Here is a 23,888-nt window from a genome sequence, read left to right on the forward strand (position 1 = left end):
CGTCATGGTCTCAAAGTCTCCTATTTGGCCGGATCCGTTTGTGGTCTTGCTTATTGTCCTCACTATACCAAACTGGTCCATGGGGCCAGTCTCTCTATCGAGGTATGCGTCCTTGTCCTGGGTCGAACTATTGAGGCTGACTTGTGATCCGAAGTCATCTTGCTCGTCATCGTCCTCCTCTTCTACCTGGGCTTCATCGCCCGTACCCGTTCCCATGGTAAATGGAAAAACATTTCCGAAAGTGTTTTTCACTCTTCCTGAAAACGATGAGGACGTTGCCAGTTTCTCCATCACGCCATTTATCATGGTGTTGTCCAGAGTCCCAGTGGAAGTAGCAAGATCTTGGACTTGTTCTACCGGAGTAGATTCACTGGCCAATCTTCTGTTTTCTCTCCCTTCCGGTCCATGTCCCTCCCAGTTCTCATCCATGGCAGGTCGCACCAAACAGACAAAACTTGAAGGCAGTAATTTTCTCAAGTGGGCGTCTATTGCACCCACCGAGTCCGGTGTTACCTATCTGCCTTCGGATTGCCCGAGCTAGACCTACTAAAATCCTCAGGGCAATACCTTCTTCCAAAAACGATTGGGATTTCAATCCACACAAATCACTTAAAAATTCTTGTTCAATTTAGACTTAATGTCGCGAATATCCGGGCTTAGACCTGTTTTGTTTTATGAAAGGCAAGTTACCAGTGCTGTCACTGGTTCCTAGCCTGTCTAATAAAAACCTTATACCTTTTACGATTTTTTTTCTTATGTCCACTTAAGTTTTGACAAAAAAGGACCCCTTCGGATTGTCAAAAAGAAGGACCCCACCCGATTGTCAAAATTGGGACCCCTCCGGATTGGCAAAAAAGTACCCTTCCGCATTGGCAAAAGCAGTTTTTCCGGGACTTTTAAAATTTTCACCACATACCCTTACAGATACGTTTTCCGATGCTATTATGCTCTAGGAACTAACTAGGAAGGGCGTATTTTTTGTCCTTAGACCATTTCGGATTGAAGCTAAGCCTCTTGTTTGACAATTCACCCTAACTGTGAAGGGTCTTATAACTAGCCTAATTTCGACTCGACTATGGTTTTCTGTTTTCTTTAGCCTTCCCTTTTTGTCTAGAACAGCGTAAAATTGCCTTATTCAAATGTTACTACCCTTTGGTAGGGGTATATGTGCTTTCCAAAAAAAAATATAAAACGTGAATGGTCTACCTTCCCGAAGTAGTGAGTTTGCTAAAAACAATCCTAAAAAGTTTTCACGCTTACTTTTTCAATTAATTGAAGATCTTATGAGTAAGTTCACCTCATTTCTGAACAAATGGTAATAAGATCAACTGGATCTGTTCAGTTGTTCCGAAATTATTAAGTAAACGTCTTTTTTCTACAATCAAAAAATTTTCTCTCTTATAGGTTCCGTCTAACTTTTTTTCGCAATTCCGATCTTTTTGACTTAAAAATTTTTGATCCGAGCTCAGAAAGCCTATACTTTTCTATTTTTTTGCAAAAAAACCCGATCTTAAACGTTCCAGCTGAAAAAATTTGCCCAAAGGAATGCTATTTGGACGCTTCCGGATTGATGAATCCACTACATCAAACACGTCAAGTTCGATTTCACTCTAACCCGGAAGGTTATCGGCAAACGGGTTTTAAAACCTGTCGATTCACTAGCGAACGTTGTCCGAACAACATTTTTACTGTCCTAACTCAAAAATTTCAAAAAATTTTCCGTATTTTGTAGCGTTTCGTTTTTTCTTACGGACATCTGTTCATTCTGTTCTACTATGCTGCCCACTATGTTGCGTCACCCTGTCGGTTCCAGGTAGTTTGGTGCTGGTCGAGACTCGAGTCTTGATTCTATGCCTCGACGTCTCTTCATGATCCGCTCCTGTATCCGCAGGTGGATTATATAGCCCCGTGTTTCTGTTTATCCCAGTTTGCGTCTCCGAACTCGTCATAGTCTCAAAGTCTCCTGACTGGCCTGATCCGTTTGTGGTCTTGCTTATTGTCCTCACTATACCAAATTGTTCCATGGGGCCAGTGTCTATATCGGTGTATGCGTCCTTGTCCTGGGTCGAACTATTGAGGCTGACTTGTGATGCGAAGTCATCTTGCTCGTCATCGTCCTCCTCTTCTCCCTGGGTTTCTGCTTCATCGCCCGTACCCGTTCCCATGATAATGGAAAGAAATTTCCGAAAGTGTTTTTCACTCTTCCTGAAATCGACGAGGACGTTGCCGGTTTCTCCATCACGCCATTTATCATGGTGTTGTCCAGAGTCCCAGTGGAAGTAGCAAGATCTTGGACTTGTTCTACCGGAGTAGATTCACTCGCCAATCTTCTATTTTCTCTCCCTTCCGGTCCATGTCACTCCCAGTTCTCATCCATGGCAGGTCCGGATGAACCTCTACTTCTAACATTGCCTTTTCTCCTTCTGTGGACTTTTGACTCCTGGTTTCAACCATTCCGCCTGAAACTTTTTTCCCTTTGTCGGTCCGGGTTCGTGCGATCTTTTCCACAAAAGGTTCGTTCATTGCTTTTCTTTGTTTCTCTGGTATGAATTTCCTTGAGCTATCACTTAGTTGAAGTATCCTTGACTTGTCTAGACTCATTTTCATTTTATCACTTCTTACTGCCTATACACCCAATTCGATTGCTAGTGTCCTTTTTGTTTGACTCCTGATGAAAATAACACAACACAATAAATTCCAAAATCTTCGATTAAATAGCGACCACAAATCCTTGTATGTTATCACAGTACAGCGTGTACACAATTTATTCACAATAATCGATTATTAGTTGTAAGATATGAAACTAGCACAGTCTGATGATATCAAAATATTTAAAAGATAGTGTACTCACTATTCAATCAAAAACAGATATTATTGATTTAAAACCAAAAAAGAAGAAAAAAAACTATTTTCCATGATAAACGTATGTGTTTTGTACTTTAGTCAGTTGCAATGTAATAGTCGAACTTGTTTCTAGAGAAAAAGTTTTCCCTGTTCGGTGCTGCACCAAACAGACAAAACTTGAAGGCAGTAATTTTCTCAAGTGGGCGTCTATTGCACCCACCGAGTCCGGTGTTACCTATCTGCCTTCGGATTGCCCGAGCTAGACCTACTAAAATCCTCAGGGCAATAACTTCTTCCAAAAACGATTGGAATTTCAATCCACACTAATCAGTTACAAATTGTTGTTCAATTTACACTTAGTAACGCGAATATCCGGGTTTAGACCTGTTTTGTTTTAATCTGGTCTTTCATGAAAGGCAAGTTACCAGTGCTGTCACTGGTTCCTAGCCTGTCTCCTAGTAACCTTATATCTCTTACGATTTTTTTTCTTATGTCCACTTAAGTTTTGACAAAAAAGGACCCCTTCGGATTGTCAAAAACAAGGACCCCTCCCGATTGGCAAAATTGGGACCCCTCCGGATTGGCAAAAATAGTACCCTTCCTCATTGGCAAAAGGAGTTTTTCCGAGACTTTTAAAATTTTTACCACATAACCTTCCGGATACGTTTTCCGATGATATTATGCACTAGGAACTAACTAGGAAGGGCGTATTTTTTGGTCCTTAGACCATTTCGGATTGAAGCTAAGCCTCTTGTTTGACAATTCACCCTAACCTTGAAGGGTCTTATAACTAGCCTAATATCAACTCGACTATAGTTTTCTGGTTTCTTCAACCTTCCCTTTTTGTCTAGAACAGCGTAAAATTGCCTGATTCAACCGTTACTACCCTTTGGTAGGGGTATATACGCTTTCCAAAAAAAATTATAAAACGTGAAGGGTCTACCTTCCCGAATTAGTGAGTTTGCTAAAAACAATCCTAAAAATTTTTCACGCTTACTTTTTCAATTAATTGAAGATCTTAAGAGTAAGCTCACCTCATTTCTGATCAAATGGTACCAAGATCAACTGGATCTGTTTAGTTGTTCCAAAATGATTAAGTAAACGTCTTTTTTCTACAATCAAAAAATTTTGTCTCTTATAGGTTCCGTCCAACTTTTTTTCGCAATTCTAACCTTTTCGACTTAAAAATTATTGATCCGAGCTCAGAAGGCCTATACTCTTCTATTTTATTGCAAAAAGCCCAATCTAAAACATTCCAGCTGTAAAAAATTACCAAAAGCAATGCAATTTGGACCTTTCCGGATTGATGAATTCACTACATCAAACACGTTAATTTCGATTTCACTCTGACCCGGAAGGTTATCGGCAAACGGGTTTTAAAACCTGTCGATTCACTAGCGAACGTTGTCCGAACAATATTTTTACTGTCCTAACTCAAAAATTTCAAAATTTATTTTTGTAGTTTGTAGCGTTTCGTTTTTTCAAAAATTAAAAAAAAATTCGGTTTTTGGTACCCCATTAGTTCCAACCACTTCTGAACAAAACTCAACCGATTTGTTCAATACCCAAATTAAGGCGCTTAACTCGGAAAATCACAGTTCGTTGAAGGGTCACTACAGTAAAACGTGAAGGGTTAGGGTAAGGGTTAGGGTTAGGGTTTGGGTTAGGGTTAGGGTTAGGGTTTATAAAACGTGAAGGCTCTACCTTCCCGAATTAGTGAGTTTGCTGAAAAAAATCTTTAAAAAATTTCACGCTTTTTTTTTCATATAATTGAAAATTTTATGAGTAACCTCATCTAGTTTATGATCTAGTGGTACCAAGATCAACTGGATTTGTCTAGTTGCTTCAAAGTTAATAACCAAATGTCTTTTTTCTACAATCAAAAAGTTTTCTCTCTTATAGGTTACGCCTTACTTTTTTTTCGCAATTTTGATCTTTTTGACCTAAAAATTATTGAACCGAGCTCAAAAGGCCTATAATTTTCTAGTTTTTTGCAAAAATCCCGAACTGAAATGTTCCAGCTGTGAAAATTTGCCAAACATTATGCTTCTTTGGACCCTTCCGGATTGATGAATCCACTACATCAAACACGTCAAGTTCGATTTCACTCTAACCCGGAAAGTTATCGGCAAACGGGTTTTAAAACCTGTCAATTTACTAGCGAACGTTGTCCGAACAACAATTTTTACTGTCCCAACTCAAAAATTTCAAAAAATGTTCGTATTTTGTAGCATTCGTTTTTCAAATATCAAGAAAATTTGGTTTTTGGTACCCAATTAGTTCCAACCACTTCTGAACTAAACTCAAACGGTTCTGCCTATTAAACTAGTACAGTTGCGATGTAACTAACTGATTTTGCGCTTTTTCCGTTGCAAAAAAAATCGATATCTCAAAAATCACGATTTGTGAGGGGATCAAAATATCGCTATTTTGACCCTAAAAACCGGTCTGCTTACTGTGTTTTCCACTAAAAAACGGTATAGGAGTAATAATATAGGCTGTATAAATAGTAATACTAGTAATATTATACCCCTGCGGATTTGTTCAATACTCGAAATAATGACTCGGAAATTTACAGTTCGGTGAAGGGGCACTACAGTGCAGTCACTGTCGAGCCCCCCACAGATTAATATCTTACTTTTTGTACCAAAACACACACAAAACTTGTTAAAGATACCCAACAGTCGATTGTTGTTGTCCTTGAGCCCCTTTTTGTCGCTCCTTGCACTGCTTGCCGGATCAGTCTTCTTCTCTAATCCCGAGACCCTTCCGGATTGAGCGCAAATTAGCATTAACTTGCTTAAACACTCAAATAACCCTACAGTACAAGCACCACAAACGAGCCAAAAAATTGAACAAAACCTTCTTGATATAAATGCCTATAACAACAATATAACTAACAACAACAAACGGGAGGTTCGGATCACATCTCATCAGGGGGGATGATTTCTAATGATTTTATACTTTTTACCGTTTTTGATTTTTTTTTCGGTTAATTTTTATGTTTCTTCTCTTTCTAAGGTACTCCAAAAATCAGGGCTACTACTAACATTTTTTTACTACTGTTTTTGTTCAGTAGATAAAAATTATCGTCTCCATCGAAGATGGATCAACCCTTTTCCCCAACTCCTAGCTTCTCTTGATCTGAAAACGAATTTGGTATTAATTAAATTCAAAACTCAAGACATTCCGGTAAGCTAAAAATTTTTAGAATAACGAGTTACAGTTCTCTCCCGAGACCCTTCCGGATTCTTGGAATCCGGGGAAATAACACTCTTATTTCTTCTCGGAAGGCTGGACACGTCGTCCCAGCACCCTTCCCGGTTCTTGTGAACTGCTCTGTAACGATTGTAGCGGCAGAATCGTTACATCTCAGAGAAGTTTCTGACAATTTTCATCCACATTCTCAATCATCTGCCGTTTTTCGTTGTTGTTCATTGTCCTCCTCTTCTTCCTGGGTTTCCGCTTCATCGCCCGTAATGGTACATGGAAAGAAATTTCCGAAAGTGTTTTTCACTCTTTCTGAAAACCATGAGTACGTTACCGGTTTCCCCGTCACGCCATGCATCATGGTGTTGTTTATCGGTGATCTTGTAGTCGCCACACTTTCAGTAGGGATGTCGGACAGTTCCGACATCTCTTCTCGGTCCAGAGTCCCGGTGGAAGTAGCAAGATCTTGGCCTTGTTTTACCGGAGTAGATTCACTCGCCAATCTCTGTTTTCTCTCCCTTTCGGTCCATGTCCCTCCCGGTTCTCATTCACGGCAGGGTCTGGATGAATCTCTACTTCTAACATTGCTTTTTTTCCTTCTGAGGACTTTTGACTCCTGGTTTCAACCATTCCGCCTTAAACTTTCTGCCCTTTGTCGGTCCGGGTTCGTGCGATCCTTACCACAAAAGGGTCATTTTTTGCTTTTTTTTGTTTCTTTGGTATGAATTTCCGGGAGCTATCATTTAGTTTAGGTATCCTTGACTTATCTAGACTCATTTCCAATTAATCACTTCTTACTGCCTATACACTCAATTCGATTGCTAGTGTCCTTTTTGTTTGACTACTGATAAAAATAACACAACACAAAAAATTCCCAAAGTCTCGGTTAAATAGTGACCACGAATTCTTGTATATTATCACAGTGCAGCGTGTATACAATTTATTCACAATAATAAGTTTTTAGTTGTAAGATATGAAGCTAGCACAGTCTGATGATATCAATATATTTAAAAGATAGTGTACCCACTACCCAATAAAGAACAGATATTATTGATTTAAAACCAAAAAAGAAAAAAAATAAAAATTTTTTCAACGATAATCGTATGTTTTTTGTACTTAAGTCAGTCGCAATGCAATAGTCGAACTTGTTTCTAAAGAAAGAGCTTTCCCTGTTCGGTGCTGCACCAAACAGACAAAACATGAAGTTAGTAATTTTTGCAAGTGGGCGTCTATTGCACCCACCGAGTCCCTTGTTACCTATCTACCTTCGGATTGCCCGAGCTAGAACTACTAAAATCCTCAGGGCAATCACTTTTTCCAAAAACGATTTCGATTTCAATCCACACAAATCAGTTACAAACTCTTGTTCAATTTAGACTTAGTGTCTCGAATATCCGGGCTTAGAACTGTTTTGTTTTAGTCTGATCTTCTATAAAAGGCAAGTTACCAAAGCAGTTACTGGTTCCTAGCCTGTCTCTTAAAAACCTTATAGCTTTTACTATTTTCTTTCTTATGTCCACTTAAGTTTTGACAAAAATAGGACTTATCCGGATTGGCAAAAACAGGACCATCCGGATTGGCATAATTGGGACCTCTCCGGATTGGCAAAAACAGGACCTCCGGATTGGCAAAATTGGGACCCCTCCTGATTGGCAAAAACAGTACCCCTCCGGATTGGCAAAATTTGGGACCCTTCTGGATTGGCAAAATAGTACCCTTCCGGATTGGCAAAATTAGTACCCTTCCGGATTGGCAAAAACAGTTTTTCCGATACTATTATGCTGTAGGAACTAACTAGAAAGGGTGTATTTTCTGTCCCAAGACCCTTTCGGCCTTTCGGATTGAAGCTAAGCCTCTTATTTGACAATTCACCTTAACTGTGAAGGGTTTTTTAACTAGCCTAATTTAGACTCGTCTATGGTTTTCTGGTTTTCCTAGCCTTCCCTTTTTGTCTAGAACATCGTAAACTTGCCTTGTTCAACCGTTACTACCCTTTGGTAGGGTTATATGCGCTTTCCAAAAAAACTTATAAAACGTGAAGGGTCTACCTTCCCGAATAAGTGAGTTTGCTAAAAACAACCCTTAAAAATTTTCACGCTTTTTTTCGATTAATTAAAGATTTTATGAGTAAGTTCACCTAATTTTTGAACTAATGGTACTAAGATCAACTAGATCTGTCCAGTTGTTTCAAAGTTATTAACCGATACGTCTTTTTTCTACAATCAAAAAATTTTGTGTTTTATAGGTTCCGTCTTACTTTTTTTCGCAATTCTGACTTTTTCGACCTAAAAGTTTTTGATCCGAGCTCAAAAAGCCTGTATTTTTCCACTTTAATGCAAAAAAACCCAATCTTAAACGTTCCAGCTGAAAAAATTTGCCAAAAACAATGCTATTTTCACTCTAATCCTGTCGATTCACTAGCGAATGTTGTCCAAACAACAATTTTTACTGTCCTAACTCAAAAATTTCAAAAATTTTTCGAATTTTGTAGCGTTTAGTTTTTTCAAAGATCAAGAAAATTCGGTTTTTGGTACCCAATGAGTTCCAACCACTTCTGAACTAACTCAACCGTTTCTACCTATTAAACTAGTACAGTTACGATGTAACTCACTAATTTTGCGCTTTTTCCGTTCCAAAATATATCGATATCTCGAAAATCGCGATTTGTGGGGGGATCAAAATATCGCTATTTTGATCCTAAAAACCGGTCTGCTTACTGTGTTTTTCACTGAAAAACGTTATAGGATCACTAATATCGGCTGTATAAATAGTAATACTAGTAATATTATACCCCTCCGGATTTGTTCAATACCCGATTTAAGGTGCTTCACTCGGAAATCCGCAGATCGGTGAAGGTTTACTACAGTGCAGGTTTACTACTGTCGAGCACCCCACAGATTAATATCCTATTTTTTGTACCGAAAGGGATACAAAAATTGTTAACGATAACCATCAGTCTTCTTGTCGCTCCTTGCACTGCTTGTCAGATCAGTCTTCTTCTCTTATCCCGAGATCCTTCCTAGTTGAGCGCAAATTAGCATTAACGTGTTTAACTACTCAAATAACCCTACAGTACAAGCACCAAAAACGGGCCACAAAATTGATCGTAACGATCCTGGTTGATATAAATGCCTGTAACAACAAATATCTAACAAGAACAAACGGGAGGGTCGGATCACATCTCGTCAGGGAGGATGATTTCTACTGATTTTGTACTTTTTACTGTTTTTAGTTTTTTGGTTATTTTTTTTATGTTTTTTGTCTTTCATAGGTACTATACTATTTTTTGTTTGGCTTCCTGAATGTTTTTAAATGTTTTTGCTCACGTACCCTTCAGGAAATGACGAGACCGCGAATCCCGCCACCCTTTCTGGTTCGTGAATTTTCGTTCTTAACTAGGTTAAAAGACTATTCACGGGAATCCGGAAGGCTTCCGCGATCCGAACTACCCTTCCGCCCCGGTGAATAGGGCGCTGTTTTGAGCATCCACTCGGCGCGGTGTGCTCGTTAATAGTTCTGCCGGTCATGATGTTGAAAAGAATAACACCCAGGAGCGCCATAAAACATCTATGTAACATTCGCCCCGAAGTACATATCGACGGAAAATAAAGCTAGGTTCTAAAACGACTGGCTAGCGTCTAAACACAGCTCTACATGCTTTTCACCGTGTCTGCCAAAGCCATTTTTTGGTGGTCTTTCTAACATCAGGTCGACAAAAAAACGTTACTGTTTCCGGCTTCGATCAGAACGCTCTAATCTCCTAAAAACAGGGCTACTACTAACATTTTTTTTACTACTGTTATTGTTCAGTAGATAAAAATTATCATCTCCATCGAAGATGGATCAACCCTTTTCCCCAACTTCTAGCTTCTCTTGATCTGAAAACGAATTTGGTATTAAGTAAATTCAAAACTCAAGACATTCCGGTAAGCTAAAAATTTTTAGAATAACGAGTTACAGAAATTTTTGCTAAAAATCAAATTTCAAACGTTTTCGCAACCATGTGCATCGTCAGGATTTTTACAAAAAACTACTCTAAATGACGATAAAACATCAATTTACAAATGTTATTTACAATAAATCACATATAATTTGGTTCTAAACCATCATGATAAAAAATTAGCCAATCACAGTTGACCTCTAAATTACTATTAAGATTAAAATACTTTTAACCTCTAAAATTAATTAAACATTTTAAAATTAATTTGTCTGGAAGTTTCTGAGTCATAATTTTGATTTAGACATATACGTTTTGAATAAAAAACCAAAAATATTTTGGGACTAAATTTTCAGTGTTAACTCCCTGCTCCTAAATTCATCGCGCGTGTTCAAGCTCGGTTTCTCTTTCCTGATATGTATTGCCTCTAGTGTTAGCAATTTTGTTTGGTTGTTTGACCTATCTATAATTTCCCAACTAAGATCTGCGCTATTTCCCTCAAGTTGGCATTGCTGAAGGTGGAGGCCTACCGGTGAGTCTGCTTTCTTATGTTCCTCAATTCTAGTGGTCAAATGTCGAACAGTTTGTCCGACATAGGTGGAAGTGCATCCACTACATGACAGTTTATAAACCAATCTTGACTTGAGGTCATTCGAAAATGCTGACTTCAGTGATGGTAAACATGATTGTAGTTTTCTTGTGGTGAAAACCACTTGAAAGTTCGTTAATTTTCGTAACCTGTTAGCAAAATATTGGCTCTGGTTACCTCTATATTGCACCATCAGTATTGGGGGCTTCTCATCCTTTGGTGATTGAACTGAAAAACCCCTGTCACTATCCAGGGGCTTGCCTTTACCCTCGATGATCTTGCACAAGGCGTCTGAAGCCACCTTTGCGGACCAATTTTCAGGGTACTGATTTGTCAGCCATTGCGCCCTATTAGTTTCCATAGCCTTATCAAATTGCTCCCAGCTAGATGTATTCCTAAAAACCCTGTGTACAGTGCCTTGGTTATCACTACGCTTATACTGAGTTGGGGCGCAGCTTCTATAGTTCAGTATAGCCCCTGTATCTGTTGGTTTTTGATACCAACTGCAAGTTACACGCCTATCCTGCGATACATTTATGTTCAAATCCAGGAACGGCAAATTCCCCTCCGAATTAGTTTTCTCTAGAGTGAACTGCAAATTTGGATGAAGAGAATTGGCGGCATCGAGAAGACAACTCGGCTCCCCTCTGACTGTTCTAGCAATGTCATCCACATACCTGAGGAACAATTTCACTTGGGGAGTATCCTTCTCCTTGTTCTTAGCTCGGCAGCAGCTTTCACAGTACCAGACTATCTCGGTTATTGATGCGTATACGTCATCGGATATTTTTCCGCATTTTAGATGATACCAGTTTCGGCAACTCTCGCATTCAACCCCCTTTGATCTATATGTGACTTTCCTGCTGCAACATGGGCACAAGCCGTTTTTGTCATTAATTTGCTGTACCCCCGTTCCCACCGGTATTTGTTGTCGTAGAGCAAATTCGTATTCTTTCAGCCATAAGTTTGCCAGAATTACAGCGAGGGACGCGCCCATTGCTAAACCATCAACCTGTACATACCATGAATCATTACACTTGAAATATACTTTGCTGACCGCCATATTCCAAAGCCTTTTCATGGTTGCTCTTTGAATTTCAGGAGAAGACTCCTGGCTGTACAGCTTCTGTAAAGCAATTTCAATTGCCTCCTTCAGGGGAACGTTGGTGTACAAACTTTTCACATCAAGAGATATTATGGTTTCATCCGGATCTAGAGCAATGTTTTCTATTTTTTCTCTAGCCTCTTTAGTATTGGTTTCTATATTTGCTCCATCGATGTTGTCAAAAAACTTTGCAAGCATTTTGTTAAGATTCTCGTACGAGCTGCCGGGAAGTGATAGTACAGGTCGTAGGGGTGTCTCATCCTTGTGTACCTTAGCTAAACCGTACAAACGGGCGGGTTGCCCCCCTGTTGATCTCATCTTAGAATATAACTTATCACTTATCTCGTCTCTTTTGTTCATTGCTAGTAATTCTTTGTTAAGTTCTTTCTCAATTTTCAGTATCACCTCATCAGTGGTTGCATCTTTTTTCACAAACTGAGCAGATTGCAACAAGGATTCCTCATTATGCAAAAACCAACCCCCTTATCAAAAGGCACAGCCAGCAACCCATTATCTTTGAGATATTTCCTCGTTTTTTCAACGGCCTTGTCTCTTGGGGTTTGCCGTACGTTTTTTGTATATGCCTTTGCCGCGGCTTCTATTTCACATAACGTTTCACCAGATGTTTTTTGATTTTTCAATTGTGAGAGGAAAATGTCGATATCCGCCAAAAAATGTGTTTCGTTAAATTTGTCTCTAATTGGATGCTTGGGGCCCATTGATAGCACTTCATATACCCATTCAGGCAGTTCAATATTATCAAGTACCTTAACTGATCGCTCATTTCTCCCCCCAAGAGGTTTATCTTGTCTCTCGGACAGTTTTTCTAACTTTTTTCTATGGTTTTCTGATTTTGTCTTTAAGCTTGCCTCAACTTGACGCCTCACGAATTGTAACAGTTCTCTCCCGATATATTATAGAAACTCTAGAAGTTGTGGGGAAGTATTTAGTTTTAACTCAAGAAATTTTATCAGTTTGAACCATTGGGTCGTTTGATTGTGCGACCGTCCCAGTCAGTATGCTCCTAACTCAGAAGTAGCTAGCACGTATCGACTCTCGATGTTCTCTATCGGGAGCAAGACAGCTCTACTCGAATTGTGTGTTAGGTTTTCAAATTGCGAAGAGCAATTTGACTCTAGATTGAATTTTCTGTGCACTTTCACGCAATTATGAACACGGTTATTCTGACTTTTCATTTCAGTTGTCGCGATAAAGTTTGAAAATACCAAATCACCCCAAAAACCAGATAAAACTTCACATGACCGACTGGCACATCAATACTTCTCGCGGCAGGCTGTTCCACTCGGTTGCAGCTCTGATCGTGAAAATACTCAAATAACCCTACAGTACAAGCACCAAAAACGGGCCACAAAATTGATCGTAACGATCCTGGTTGATATAAATGCCTGTAACAACAAATATCTAACAAGAACAAACGGGAGGGTCGGATCACATCTCGTCAGGGAGGATGATTTCTACTGATTTTGTACTTTTTACTGTTTTTAGTTTTTTGGTTATTTTTTTAATTTTTTTTGTCTTTCATAGGTACTATACTATTTTTTGTTTGGCTTCCTGAATGTTTTTAAATGTTTTTGCTCACGTACCCTTCAGGAAATGACGAGACCGCGAATCCCGCCACCCTTTCTGGTTCGTGAATTTTCGTTCTTAACTAGGTTAAAAGACTATTCACGGGAATCCGGAAGGCTTCCGCGATCCGAACTACCCTTCCGCCACGGTGAATAGGGCACTGTTTTGAGCATCCACTCGGCGCGGTGTGCTCGTTAACAGTTCTGCCGGTCATGATGTTGAAAAGAATAACACCCAGGAGCGCCATAAAACATCTATGTAACATTCGCCCCGAAGTACATATCGACGGAAAATAAAGCTAGGTTCTAAAACGACTGGCTAGCGTCTAAACACAGCTCTACATGCTTTTCACCGTGTCTGCCAAAGCCATTTTTTGGTGGTCTTTCTAACATCAGGTCGACAAAAAAACGTTACTGTTTCCGGCTTCGATCAGAACGCTCTAATCTCCTAAAAACAGGGCTACTACTAACATTTTTTTTACTACTGTTTTTGTTCAGTAGATAAAAATTATCATCTCCATCGAAGATGGATCAACCCTTTTCCCCAACTTCTAGCTTCTCTTGATCTGAAAACGAATTTGGTATTAAGTAAATTCAAAACTCAAGACATTCCGGTAAGCTAAAAATTTTTAGAATAACGAGTTACAGAAATTTTTGGTAAAAATCAAATTTCAAACGTTTTCGCAACCATGTGCATCGTCAGGATTTTTACAAAAAACTACTCTAAATGACGATAAAACATCAATTTACAAATGTTATTTACAATAAATCACATATAATTTGGTTCTAAACCATCATGATAAAAAATTAGCCAATCACAGTTGACCTCTAAATTACTATTAAGATTAAAATACTTTTAACCTCTAAAATTAATTAAACATTTTAAAATTAATTTGTCTGGAAGTTTCTGAGTCATAATTTTGATTTAGACATATACGTTTTGAATAAAAAACCAAAAATATTTTGGGACTAAATTTTCAGTGTTAACTCCCTGCTCCTAAACTCATCGCGCGTGTTCAAGCTCGGTTTCTCTTTCCTGATATGTATTGCCTCTAGTGTTAGCAATTTTGTTTGGTTGTTTGACCTATCTATAATTTCCCAACTAAGATCTGCGCTATTTCCCTCAAGTTGGCATTGCTGAAGGTGGAGGCCTACCGGTGAGTCTGCTTTCTTATGTTCCTCAATTCTAGTGGTCAAATGTCGAACAGTTTGTCCGACATAGGTGGAAGTGCATCCACTACATGACAGTTTATAAACCAATCTTGACTTGAGGTCATTCGAAAATGCTGACTTCAGTGATGGTAAACATGATTGTAGTTTTCTTGTGGTGAAAACCACTTGAAAGTTCGTTAATTTTCGTAACCTGTTAGCAAAATATTGGCTCTGGTTACCCCTATATTGCACCATCAGCATTGGGGGCTTCTCATCCTTTGGTGATTGAACTGAAAAACCCCTGTCACTATCCAGGGGCTTGCCTTTACCCTCGATGATCTTGCACAAGGCGTCTGAAGCCACCTTTGCGGACCAATTTTCAGGGTACTGATTTGTCAGCCATTGCGCCCTATTAGTTTCCATAGCCTTATCAAATTGCTCCCAGCTAGATGTATTCCTAAAAACCCTGTGTACAGTGCCTTGGTTAACACTACGCTTATACTGAGTTGGGGCGCAGCTTCTATAGTTCAGTATAGCCCCTGTATCTGTTGGTTTTTGATACCAACTGCAAGTTACACGCCTATCCTGCGATACATTTATGTTCAAATCCAGGAACGGCAAATTCCCCTCCGAATTAGTTTTCTCTAGAGTGAACTGCAAATTTGGATGAAGAGAATTGGCGGCATCGAGAAGACAACTCGGCTCCCCTCTGACTGTTCTAGCAATGTCATCCACATACCTGAGGAACAATTTCACTTGGGGAGTATCCTTCTCCTTGTTCTTAGCTCGGCAGCAACTTTCACAGTACCAGACTATCTCGGTCATTGATGCGTATACGTCATCGGATATTTTTCCGCATTTTAGATGATACCAGTTTCGGCAACTCTTGCATTCAACCCCCTTTGATCTATATGTGACTTTCCTGCTGCAACATGGGCACAAGCCGTTTTTGTCATTAATTTGCTGTACCCCCGTTCCCACCGGTATTTGTTGTCGTAGAGCAAATTCGTATTCTTTCAGCCATAAGTTTGCCAGAATTACAGCGAGGGACGCGCCCATTGCTAAACCATCAACCTGTACATACCATGAATCATTACACTTGAAATATACTTTGCTGACCGCCATATTCCAAAGCCTTTTCATGGTTGCTCTTTGAATTTCAGGAGAAGACTCCTGGCTGTACAGCTTCTGTAAAGCAATTTCAATTGCCTCCTTCAGGGGAACGTTGGTGTACAAACTTTTCACATCAAGAGATATTATGGTTTCATCCGGATCTAGAGCAATGTTTTCTATTTTTTCTCTAGCCTCTTTAGTATTGGTTTCTATATTTGCTCCATCGATGTTGTCAAAAAACTTTGCAAGCATTTTGTTAAGATTCTCGTACGAGCTGCCGGGAAGTGATAGTACAGGTCGTAGGGGTGTCTCATCCTTGTGTACCTTAGCTAAACCGTACAAACGGGCGGGTTGCCCCCCTGTTGATCTCATCTTAGAATATAACTTATAACTTATCTCGTCTCTTTTGTTCATTGCTAGTAATTCTTTGTTAAGTTCTTTCTCAATTTTCAGTATCACCTCATCAGTGGTTGCATCTTTTTTCACAAACTGAGCAGATTGCAACAAGGATTCCTCATTATGCAAAAACCAACCCCCTTATCAAAAGGCACAGCCAGCAACCCATTATCTTTGAGATATTTCCTCGTTTTTTCAACGGCCTTGTCTCTTGGGGTTTGCCGTACGTTTTTTGTATATGCCTTTGCCGCGGCTTCTATTTCACATAACGTTTCACCAGATGTTTTTTGATTTTTCAATTGTGAGAGGAAAATGTCGATATCCGCCAAAAAATGTGTTTCGTTAAATTTGTCTCTAATTGGATGCTTGGGGCCCATTGATAGCACTTCATATACCCATTCAGGCAGTTCAATATTATCAAGTACCTTAACTGATCGCTCATTTCTCCCCCCAAGAGGTTTATCTTGTCTCTCGGACAGTTTTTCTAACTTTTTTCTATGGTTTTCTGATTTTGTCTTTAAGCTTGCCTCAACTTGACGCCTCACGAATTGTAACAGTTCTCTCCCGATATATTATAGAAACTCTAGAAGTTGTGGGGAAGTATTTAGTTTTAACTCAAGAAATTTTATCAGTTTGAACCATTGGGTCGTTTGATTGTGCGACCGTCCCAGTCAGTATGCTCCTAACTCAGAAGTAGCTAGCACGTATCGACTCTCGATGTTCTCTATCGGGAGCAAGACAGCTCTACTCGAATTGTGTGTTAGGTTTTCAAATTGCGAAGAGCAATTTGACTCTAGATTGAATTTTCTGTGCACTTTCACGCAATTATGAACACGGTTCTTCTGACTTTTCATTTCAGTTGTCGCGATAAAGTTTGAAAATACCAAATCACCCCGAAAACCAGATAAAACTTCACATGACCGACTGGCACATCAATACTTCTCGCGGCAGGCTGTTCCGCTCGGTTGCAGCTCTGATCGTGAAAAAGAGATCCTTATGCGCGCTTCATAACACTAATTTAAAATTGTACTACATCTTTATTTCGGATTTTTGACTGAAAGTGTTTGCAAGATAATTGATTTCCTTGAGTGAAAACCGCGTCAAGCTAATCTAATGGAAACTTACCGAAAGAAACTCAGTTTTTGCTGAACAGAACCAAGTGATTCTCCAACAAAAGTTTTGACAAATACATTGGGTTCAAGAAGTGTATTCGCAAGTTTAGAAACTACTGCTTGTTGAAGTTGACCAATTTTTAGCTAATGGTCAACTTATGCAATTTATGGATATCTTTTTCAACCGCTAGCTTTTGAAATTTAGGGCGCGGTCGGCCCCAGCACAGAAATTTTTTTGAGCAAGCTTTGTAAGAACCTAAGCATATGCACTGAGGAACCCAGAGCAGGGAGCTTTTTAAAACTGAGAATCTCCCTGGCAATACAGATTGCGAACGCCGCTTGCGTACTCGGAACAATACATGACAAAATAACTTACGACGAAATTTTTTATTTGTAACACTTGTACATATTTTCTCGTGTCGAGTTCCGTGTTCTTATTGAAGAAACGTAACCCGTATCGATTTTAATTGAAAAGGACTTAAACACTTGTCATCTTTTTTATCATTATCACTTCCAAATCTAGAAAATTCCAAGGATTTTGACTGGAATACGTGATGAAGGGTCTCCTGACTGCAACTTCGGTTACTATGATACTTTTGACCTTCTGATTACAAAAAAAATTTTTTTTTTTAGCTTTTTCGACCTCATGGAAAAATTAATGACTAATTTCAAGACTTTAACTCTGAAAGAATTATAATCTTCAGAGTCCTCAGACAAAAGTCATAACTACATATTTTAATGAGGTCAATTCGTTGATATCCAGAAGAAACAGATCATTTTTTTTTAAATTTCAGTTATATAATGAAGTTTGCAAGGCTTTGTATTATCTCAAGAACTGTTTCATGGAAGCGGTCAATTCATTTCGACCTAATGAAAAGAGCAGAACTAGAAGTTGGGTTCACATCTTCCTTTCTTGGTCTAAAGTATATGGTTTCCGAAGAGTTCTCAACGATTGCAACGTACATACGACAGCTAGTACAAACAAAGCACCCGCTTGTAGATACAGTTCGGAATCTACTAGCAGGCAATAGAGATCAAGAACAGCCGTCTCCTAGTTTGCTTGTGCTTTTACTCTGCAAGGTGGCTTCTGAAAATGAATCGTTGTCCAATTCAACGACTTTGAGTTTGGGAAAGAAGGAGAATGGAATTTATCAAATGCAACGGGACATATCTGAACTGGTAAAGTTAACAGGTTTTGTCATCTGAGATTATACTCAGTACTTGGTAGCTTTCGATAGTATTGAAATGACGCAATTTTTGTTCATAATCAGGCTGAGTTGATGTTTGTTGGATTCTCAATTCATGCCACTATCCAGAGTCTGAAGCACAACAGAAGTGTTTTATCTGATGAAACAACTGCAGAGTTTGTCCGCGGCAATAAATTAGCTGTCCTAATAGGCGATTTCATTCTGGCTAAAGTTTCTAAGGGAGCAGCTGACACAGAATCTTCTCAAATTGTCACCGAGATATCACTTGCTGTCGGAGAGGCAGCGGAAGGTAAAAATGCCAAATTTCCAGATTTCATAATTTGGTTCTGCAGTACTGAGAAGTGAAGATTGTTAATATTTTAAGTTGGAGTGATCTTGTTTGACACCAAGGTTTTGTCTGCGACTATTTTGATTATGTTCATGCGAATCATCGATTATCAAAATCGGGTGCTCGGGATATTTGACGTCGCCAAAACAGTTCTTTTTTTTGTCGCCCCTGAAATGTGTTTTCATTAGTTTGGAGGGTAGTTATCTGGATTGAAATTACAATGCTCCCATTCTAAGTTTTTCCGCAAATTATTTAACTTGCCAGAATAAGGGTACTTAACATCGAAAACTAGGCTTTTTCCAATAAACATTTTTTTTTTAAACCAATCAATTCTCATTATACTTAGGCGCCATTTTGAAACTTTGAATCTATTTCTAATCTATTCACGATGCGTTCAGTGAAAATTTAGTTATCCGGTACCAAAATTAATCAGCCCTGCTACTTCATCCGAGCCGGAAGTTTTAGAAAAGAATCGACGCTAAAAACCCCCTGTAGGGAAGCAGCACTTAACCTTCTAGTACTAAATCACAGCTGAAAGTTCTGGATCAACTGTGAATCATCTCTGAATTAGAGGTTATTGTTCCGACTTTTGAAGAAAACGGAATATGTATGCTTGAGCCGTTTTTTTATACAGTCAATTTTCGACTTTTTAATTAACCAATTTCTATCATAAGAAAGATATTGTTATTCAGAGCTCAAATGTAAAAAAAATACCTGTGATCGTTTTTCGTAAAATTATGGGGTGTGAAAACTGCTAATTTGGCAAATTTGGGATAATTAACGCGCGATATGTTGCGTTCTTGTAGTACATGTATAAGACCAAAGCCATTTTCTTTTATTATTAGCACAGGAGACTCTAGATGAAGAATTTACGCGAATTTATCCTGGGGTGAACAACTTAGTCTACAGGACTCATTCATCTCTGACATGCTCAATTTCTTGAAATTCGAATAAAACTCCTATCATTTAAGTAGTAATTAGAACTACTATCATTCAAGTAGTAAATAGTTAGAGCCTGTTTCAGGTTGTAATTATCTTTTCAAAAAATTCTTAAATTTTTTGGGTTGGTGGTGTTCGCCATAGTTACTGTCGTTTCGGTTCATTTTTCGTTCCTTTTGGAACCGTCATTTTTTTTATCTGGTAGGTTTTTTATTGGCCTACTTTTTAAAGCGTGGATTTTCCAATTGAAACAGTTCTTACTAAAACTGAAATTTCACAATTTTGTGAATTTATCTTGTCTGATTTGAGTTTTTTTTTTCGTTTTTTAATATGATTTTTAACATCTTCAGTTCATGTTATCGACTTTGTCAATTTATATATTGCATATTTTCGAGGACAAAATTTATCCTTATGCGATTATGTGTTTCAGTTTGATGGATCGTAAAAACTTTAACAACTAAGAAAAATTTTTTGACAACAGTTTTGTTTTCGGCTCAGCAGGTTTCGACCCAAAGTTTGTCGCCTTTGTTGCCGCTCGGTAAATGATTTATATTTTTTAAAGGATGTTTATGAACTTCATCCGATACAAACTTGAAGATTTTGTGGCTGTAGTTGTTTCGACTTTTTTCAAGTTATTTTTTCAAATAACTTTTTCAACTTGATTTTTCAAAAGTTTTATTTGACTTCTGTCTTTTTTTCATTCACTATCTTGTAGCGCAATAAGTTTTTGCATCACAAAGGTCGCGAAGCTCCGATCTGCCTCTTCATAAAATTCAACTTTAGGAGATTAATATCAATCAGTACAAATCGAACAGAAATTTAATAAAATGTCTCAAAAATCATACATTTAACATTATTTGTTCAAATCGAAATTTAGGCAAAAAAACCTGAATTGTACCTCGAAACCAAAAGTAATTTGATGGGGGCGTTCAACAGTGCCGAAGTAAAGTACAACAGTGCCGAAAAAGGTGGGAAAATTTCAGAATAATTTCAACGCATTGTCTAAAGAGCGAGAAATTACTGACGCTAATTATCGAAGAAAATCACTCCAATTTTGGCGCCAAAATGTCCGCAACTGCAAATTAAACAATTATTTTGGCGCCAAAACGTCTAAATTGCAAACTTTCTCTCCCAAAATCTTTAAGTGCCACTTGAGATTGTAAACGTTCGCCGTTTAATTTTTGATTGCCGCACTTAATATGTGGAAGTTTGTTCATATTTTCGGCACTGTTGAACAAAGTTTTCATTTTTGGCACTGTTGAACAAAGTTTTCATTTTCGGCACTGTTGTACTTCGGCACTGTTGTACTGCCCCAATTTGATTAAGGAAGCACGGTCTAAAATGAAATAGAGCTGGTCGAAAAATAAGCCGAGTACCTCAATCTAACCATTCGTTCCCTTTGGAGTTAATTGGAATCTTAAAATTGCAAAAATAGTCAACCAGGATGCGATGCATCAATGAAAACTCGAATTTAAAAAGTTTTCTAATTTAAAGAGAGTTTAATACCTTCTGTGTTAATTAAATTCAATCATACTTTTTAGCTTTCAGTTTAGATTTCTTTAGATTAGATTTCTTTCTAATCTCAGTTCTTTTCCTTTGTCACTATCGAATAGCAAAAGTGTGAAAGTCACTAAAAAAGTGAATGACTTCTAACTTCGAAAGTGGGTTTTATTTTTCAAGAGTAATCAACGTGAGGTTTTTTACTACTGGTTGTTTTTTTTCAGGGAAGTATTAAAATTTGTTTACGCTCAATTTTGATTTTTTGCGCTATGACTTGTGATTTCTTTTTAGGTTCAGTGCATTTTTATTGTTAAAAGGAAGGCAAAATCCACTATCGAACAGCAAAAATGTAAAGGTCACGAAAAACATGATCGACTTCTTATTTTCAAAATGGAAATTAACTATCAGATATTCCAGTGAAATAAAAGTTTTGCCTATTAATCCAGTTTTCTCAAATTGTGTTAATTTTAACAAAAAAGTGTCCATCATAAATTGTTCTACTTCAAAAGTTGAAGATTTTTGAAAAAAAAAGTCAGTTTTTGTTTCAGTTTCATTGCGTTCATTACTCTTTTCCAACTGTCAGTTGGCTATTTTTTGTTTTACCAGCATAATAGAAAATTACCTATTGATAGAGTTTTCTCAAATTGGGTTAATTTAGTCAACAAAGTGATATTCATTGATTGTTCTTAAAATTCATAGAGATTAAAGCGTATATATTTTCTTTTTAATTCGAAAGTTAAAAATTTTGCTACATTTAAAACAGTATTTTTTTTCTTTTAGTTCTTCGGCACTTCTCGAACTGTCTGTTGGCTATGTTTGAATAATTACTCACCAATTACCACCCCTGTTACTGCTTAGGAAATTGCCTGAGCAAAGAGTCAACGCAGATAGGCGCCTCAAATGGTTTTGAAACCATCAACTCAAGGGAGTCCAAATTAAAGACGGCGATGGAACTAAGTGTCGTCTCTCCCTTCTCTCGATTTGTCAGATCAGCACTACTTGCTGCCGGACACAGTCAAACGAGTATAGACCAAATATGTACACTCGGAAGAAGATTGATCATATGCTCCGAAAGTAAGTACTTTTTTCGTGTGTCGATTTCCGAGATAATTTCTAGTTTCTCGTAGGAAGGGGGATGAATTTGAGGCTACTTGGGCATCATTGAGTGCGTTCTGCTTTAATTCAAAGGTAATTATTTTGGCTCAGAATCACGCAAACGTGGCCGCATTGGTTTTTGCCGTTTTTACGGTCACTGTTATGTGGAGAAAGAGCGGAAATTTCATTACAAATTGGAAAGAAAAAATGGGTTTGGGTAAATTTTCAAACCGAGATGAAATGTATTTCAGATAAATAAAGTATGTTTATTAAGTGGCAATGAACGCAGTGCATATACTAATATAAGTCGTGATGTTTTTTGGTAGCAAGTGCTCAAATTTGATTTTTTTGCAGTATAAGTTTTGAGATCTTTTGTTGAATAAAAGGCAAACTCTAATATCGATTAGCTTTAGTGTAAAGGTCACAAAAACATGACCGACTTCTAGTTTCGAAAGCGTTTTTTATGGAAACTGGCACATCTATGGAACCTTAAAGAGCTGGCCGGAAACTTTTTAAAAAGTATACAAAGTGCATTGTTTTTTTGACAGCTGCCCGAAAAAGTTTGTATATGCAGGTGAATGTTGTGCTGTCTACAAAACAATGTAATGTGCAGACTTTGTTAAAGTTTTCCGGGCAGCTCTTAAATGTTCCTTCGATCAACAAGTTTGCGTAGTAACTGTTAAGGACATCAATATGCCTTCAATAAGGACATGATTTGTTAAGGGCAAAAATTAGGCATCGCTTTCCGCTTCCTGTAACTACTGACTCTTCTTGCAGAAAGCCTTGCGCTTCCTGTAACTAAAGCCTCTTCTTGCAGAAAGGGCAAAAATTAGGCATCGCTTTCCGCTTCCTGTAACTACTGACTCTTCTTGCAGAAAGCCATTTATTGTCTGCATGTATTTATAAAGTGGATGAAAATGATTATCACTGTTGAAAAAGTGGGATGAAAATTCTCTAACTGGTATCTTGGGACTATTTTGGGACTATGTTAAAAGTTATTTTGGGACTATTTCTGGTGTTAATTGTCAATCAATTAATCAAAATTTGATGTAAAATTATTTTTTTTTCCAAATTCAATATTCCGTGCGCCTAGACGTCAATTTTTGACATGTTGAAGAGGATGGATTTTGAGGAATCCGGGGCTTTCTTTCACACTATTCCACTTCACGTTAATGGAGGAAGTTTGGGTCGGTGTGTAAAATTCGACACTCATTGTTTAAAGTGTCATATTTGATTCGAACTCAGGCTGAACCAAAGGGAGTTTGTCATTTTGTTCTGAAAAAAGTTATAGTCCCCAATAATTTAAACACGCTTTCACATTTCGTCGAAAGTAAAGAATAACAAGAAATTGAACATTTCGATTAAAACGTCAATGCGGTCATTGCCGGAACTGAACATTCTGTTTCAAAACTGGAATCTCCGACCTTATTTTCTCAGTAAAACTTTCATTATCTTTGCTTAGGTCGTAGAAATCTAAATGGACTTCAAAATACAATGGGCTCAAGAAAAACGAAGGCTCCTTTATGTGCGATTAGAACATTTTACAGCACGAGTTGTTCCCAGAATGCTGACAATGCCATCACATCATTATCCGATTATCATGAAAGTTCTGCAAAACAGATTTTAATTGAGCTCATAAATTCATACAGGATTTAGATTCTAAAAATAGTTCACTCAAAATTTACAAATTTTGTATAGAGAAATTAAAAGAGACAGTTGAGTTTGGTTTGTATCAACGTGCAATACTTTCTCTAACTAACTGATGAAAGTTGCA

At 38.0% G+C, this 23,888-nt stretch overlaps 1 protein-coding gene across 1 annotated transcript; it reads left to right on the plus strand.

The window, feature by feature from the left end:
- The first annotated feature begins 17,842 nt into the window (after window positions 1–17,842).
- Window positions 17,843–23,785, plus strand: LOC134839625 (all trans-polyprenyl-diphosphate synthase PDSS2-like). The gene is made up of 4 exons (XM_063855238.1): window positions 17,843–18,223; window positions 18,316–18,541; window positions 21,878–22,093; window positions 23,577–23,785. The coding sequence occupies exons 1-4, from the start codon at window positions 17,846–17,848 to the stop codon at window positions 23,768–23,770; spliced, it is 1,014 nt and encodes a 337-aa protein (XP_063711308.1). The 5' UTR covers window positions 17,843–17,845; the 3' UTR covers window positions 23,771–23,785.
- Window positions 23,786–23,888: the final 103 nt, after the last annotated feature.

Source organism: Symsagittifera roscoffensis, chromosome 2 (genome assembly GCF_963678635.1).
Source record: "Symsagittifera roscoffensis chromosome 2, txSymRosc1.1, whole genome shotgun sequence".
Taxonomy (NCBI): Eukaryota; Metazoa; Xenacoelomorpha; order Acoela; family Convolutidae; genus Symsagittifera; species Symsagittifera roscoffensis.

Coding starts and splice junctions, on each gene's coding strand:
- LOC134839625 (XM_063855238.1), top strand. CDS start 17,846: ATGAAGTTTGCAAGGCTTTGTATTATCTCAAGAACTGTTTCATGGAAG. Junction 18,542..21,877: donor TGTCGGAGAGGCAGCGGAAG/GTAAAAATGCCA, acceptor GTTACTGCTTAG/GAAATTGCCTGAGCAAAGAG. Junction 22,094..23,576: donor ATTGATCATATGCTCCGAAA/GTAAGTACTTTT, acceptor ATCTTTGCTTAG/GTCGTAGAAATCTAAATGGA.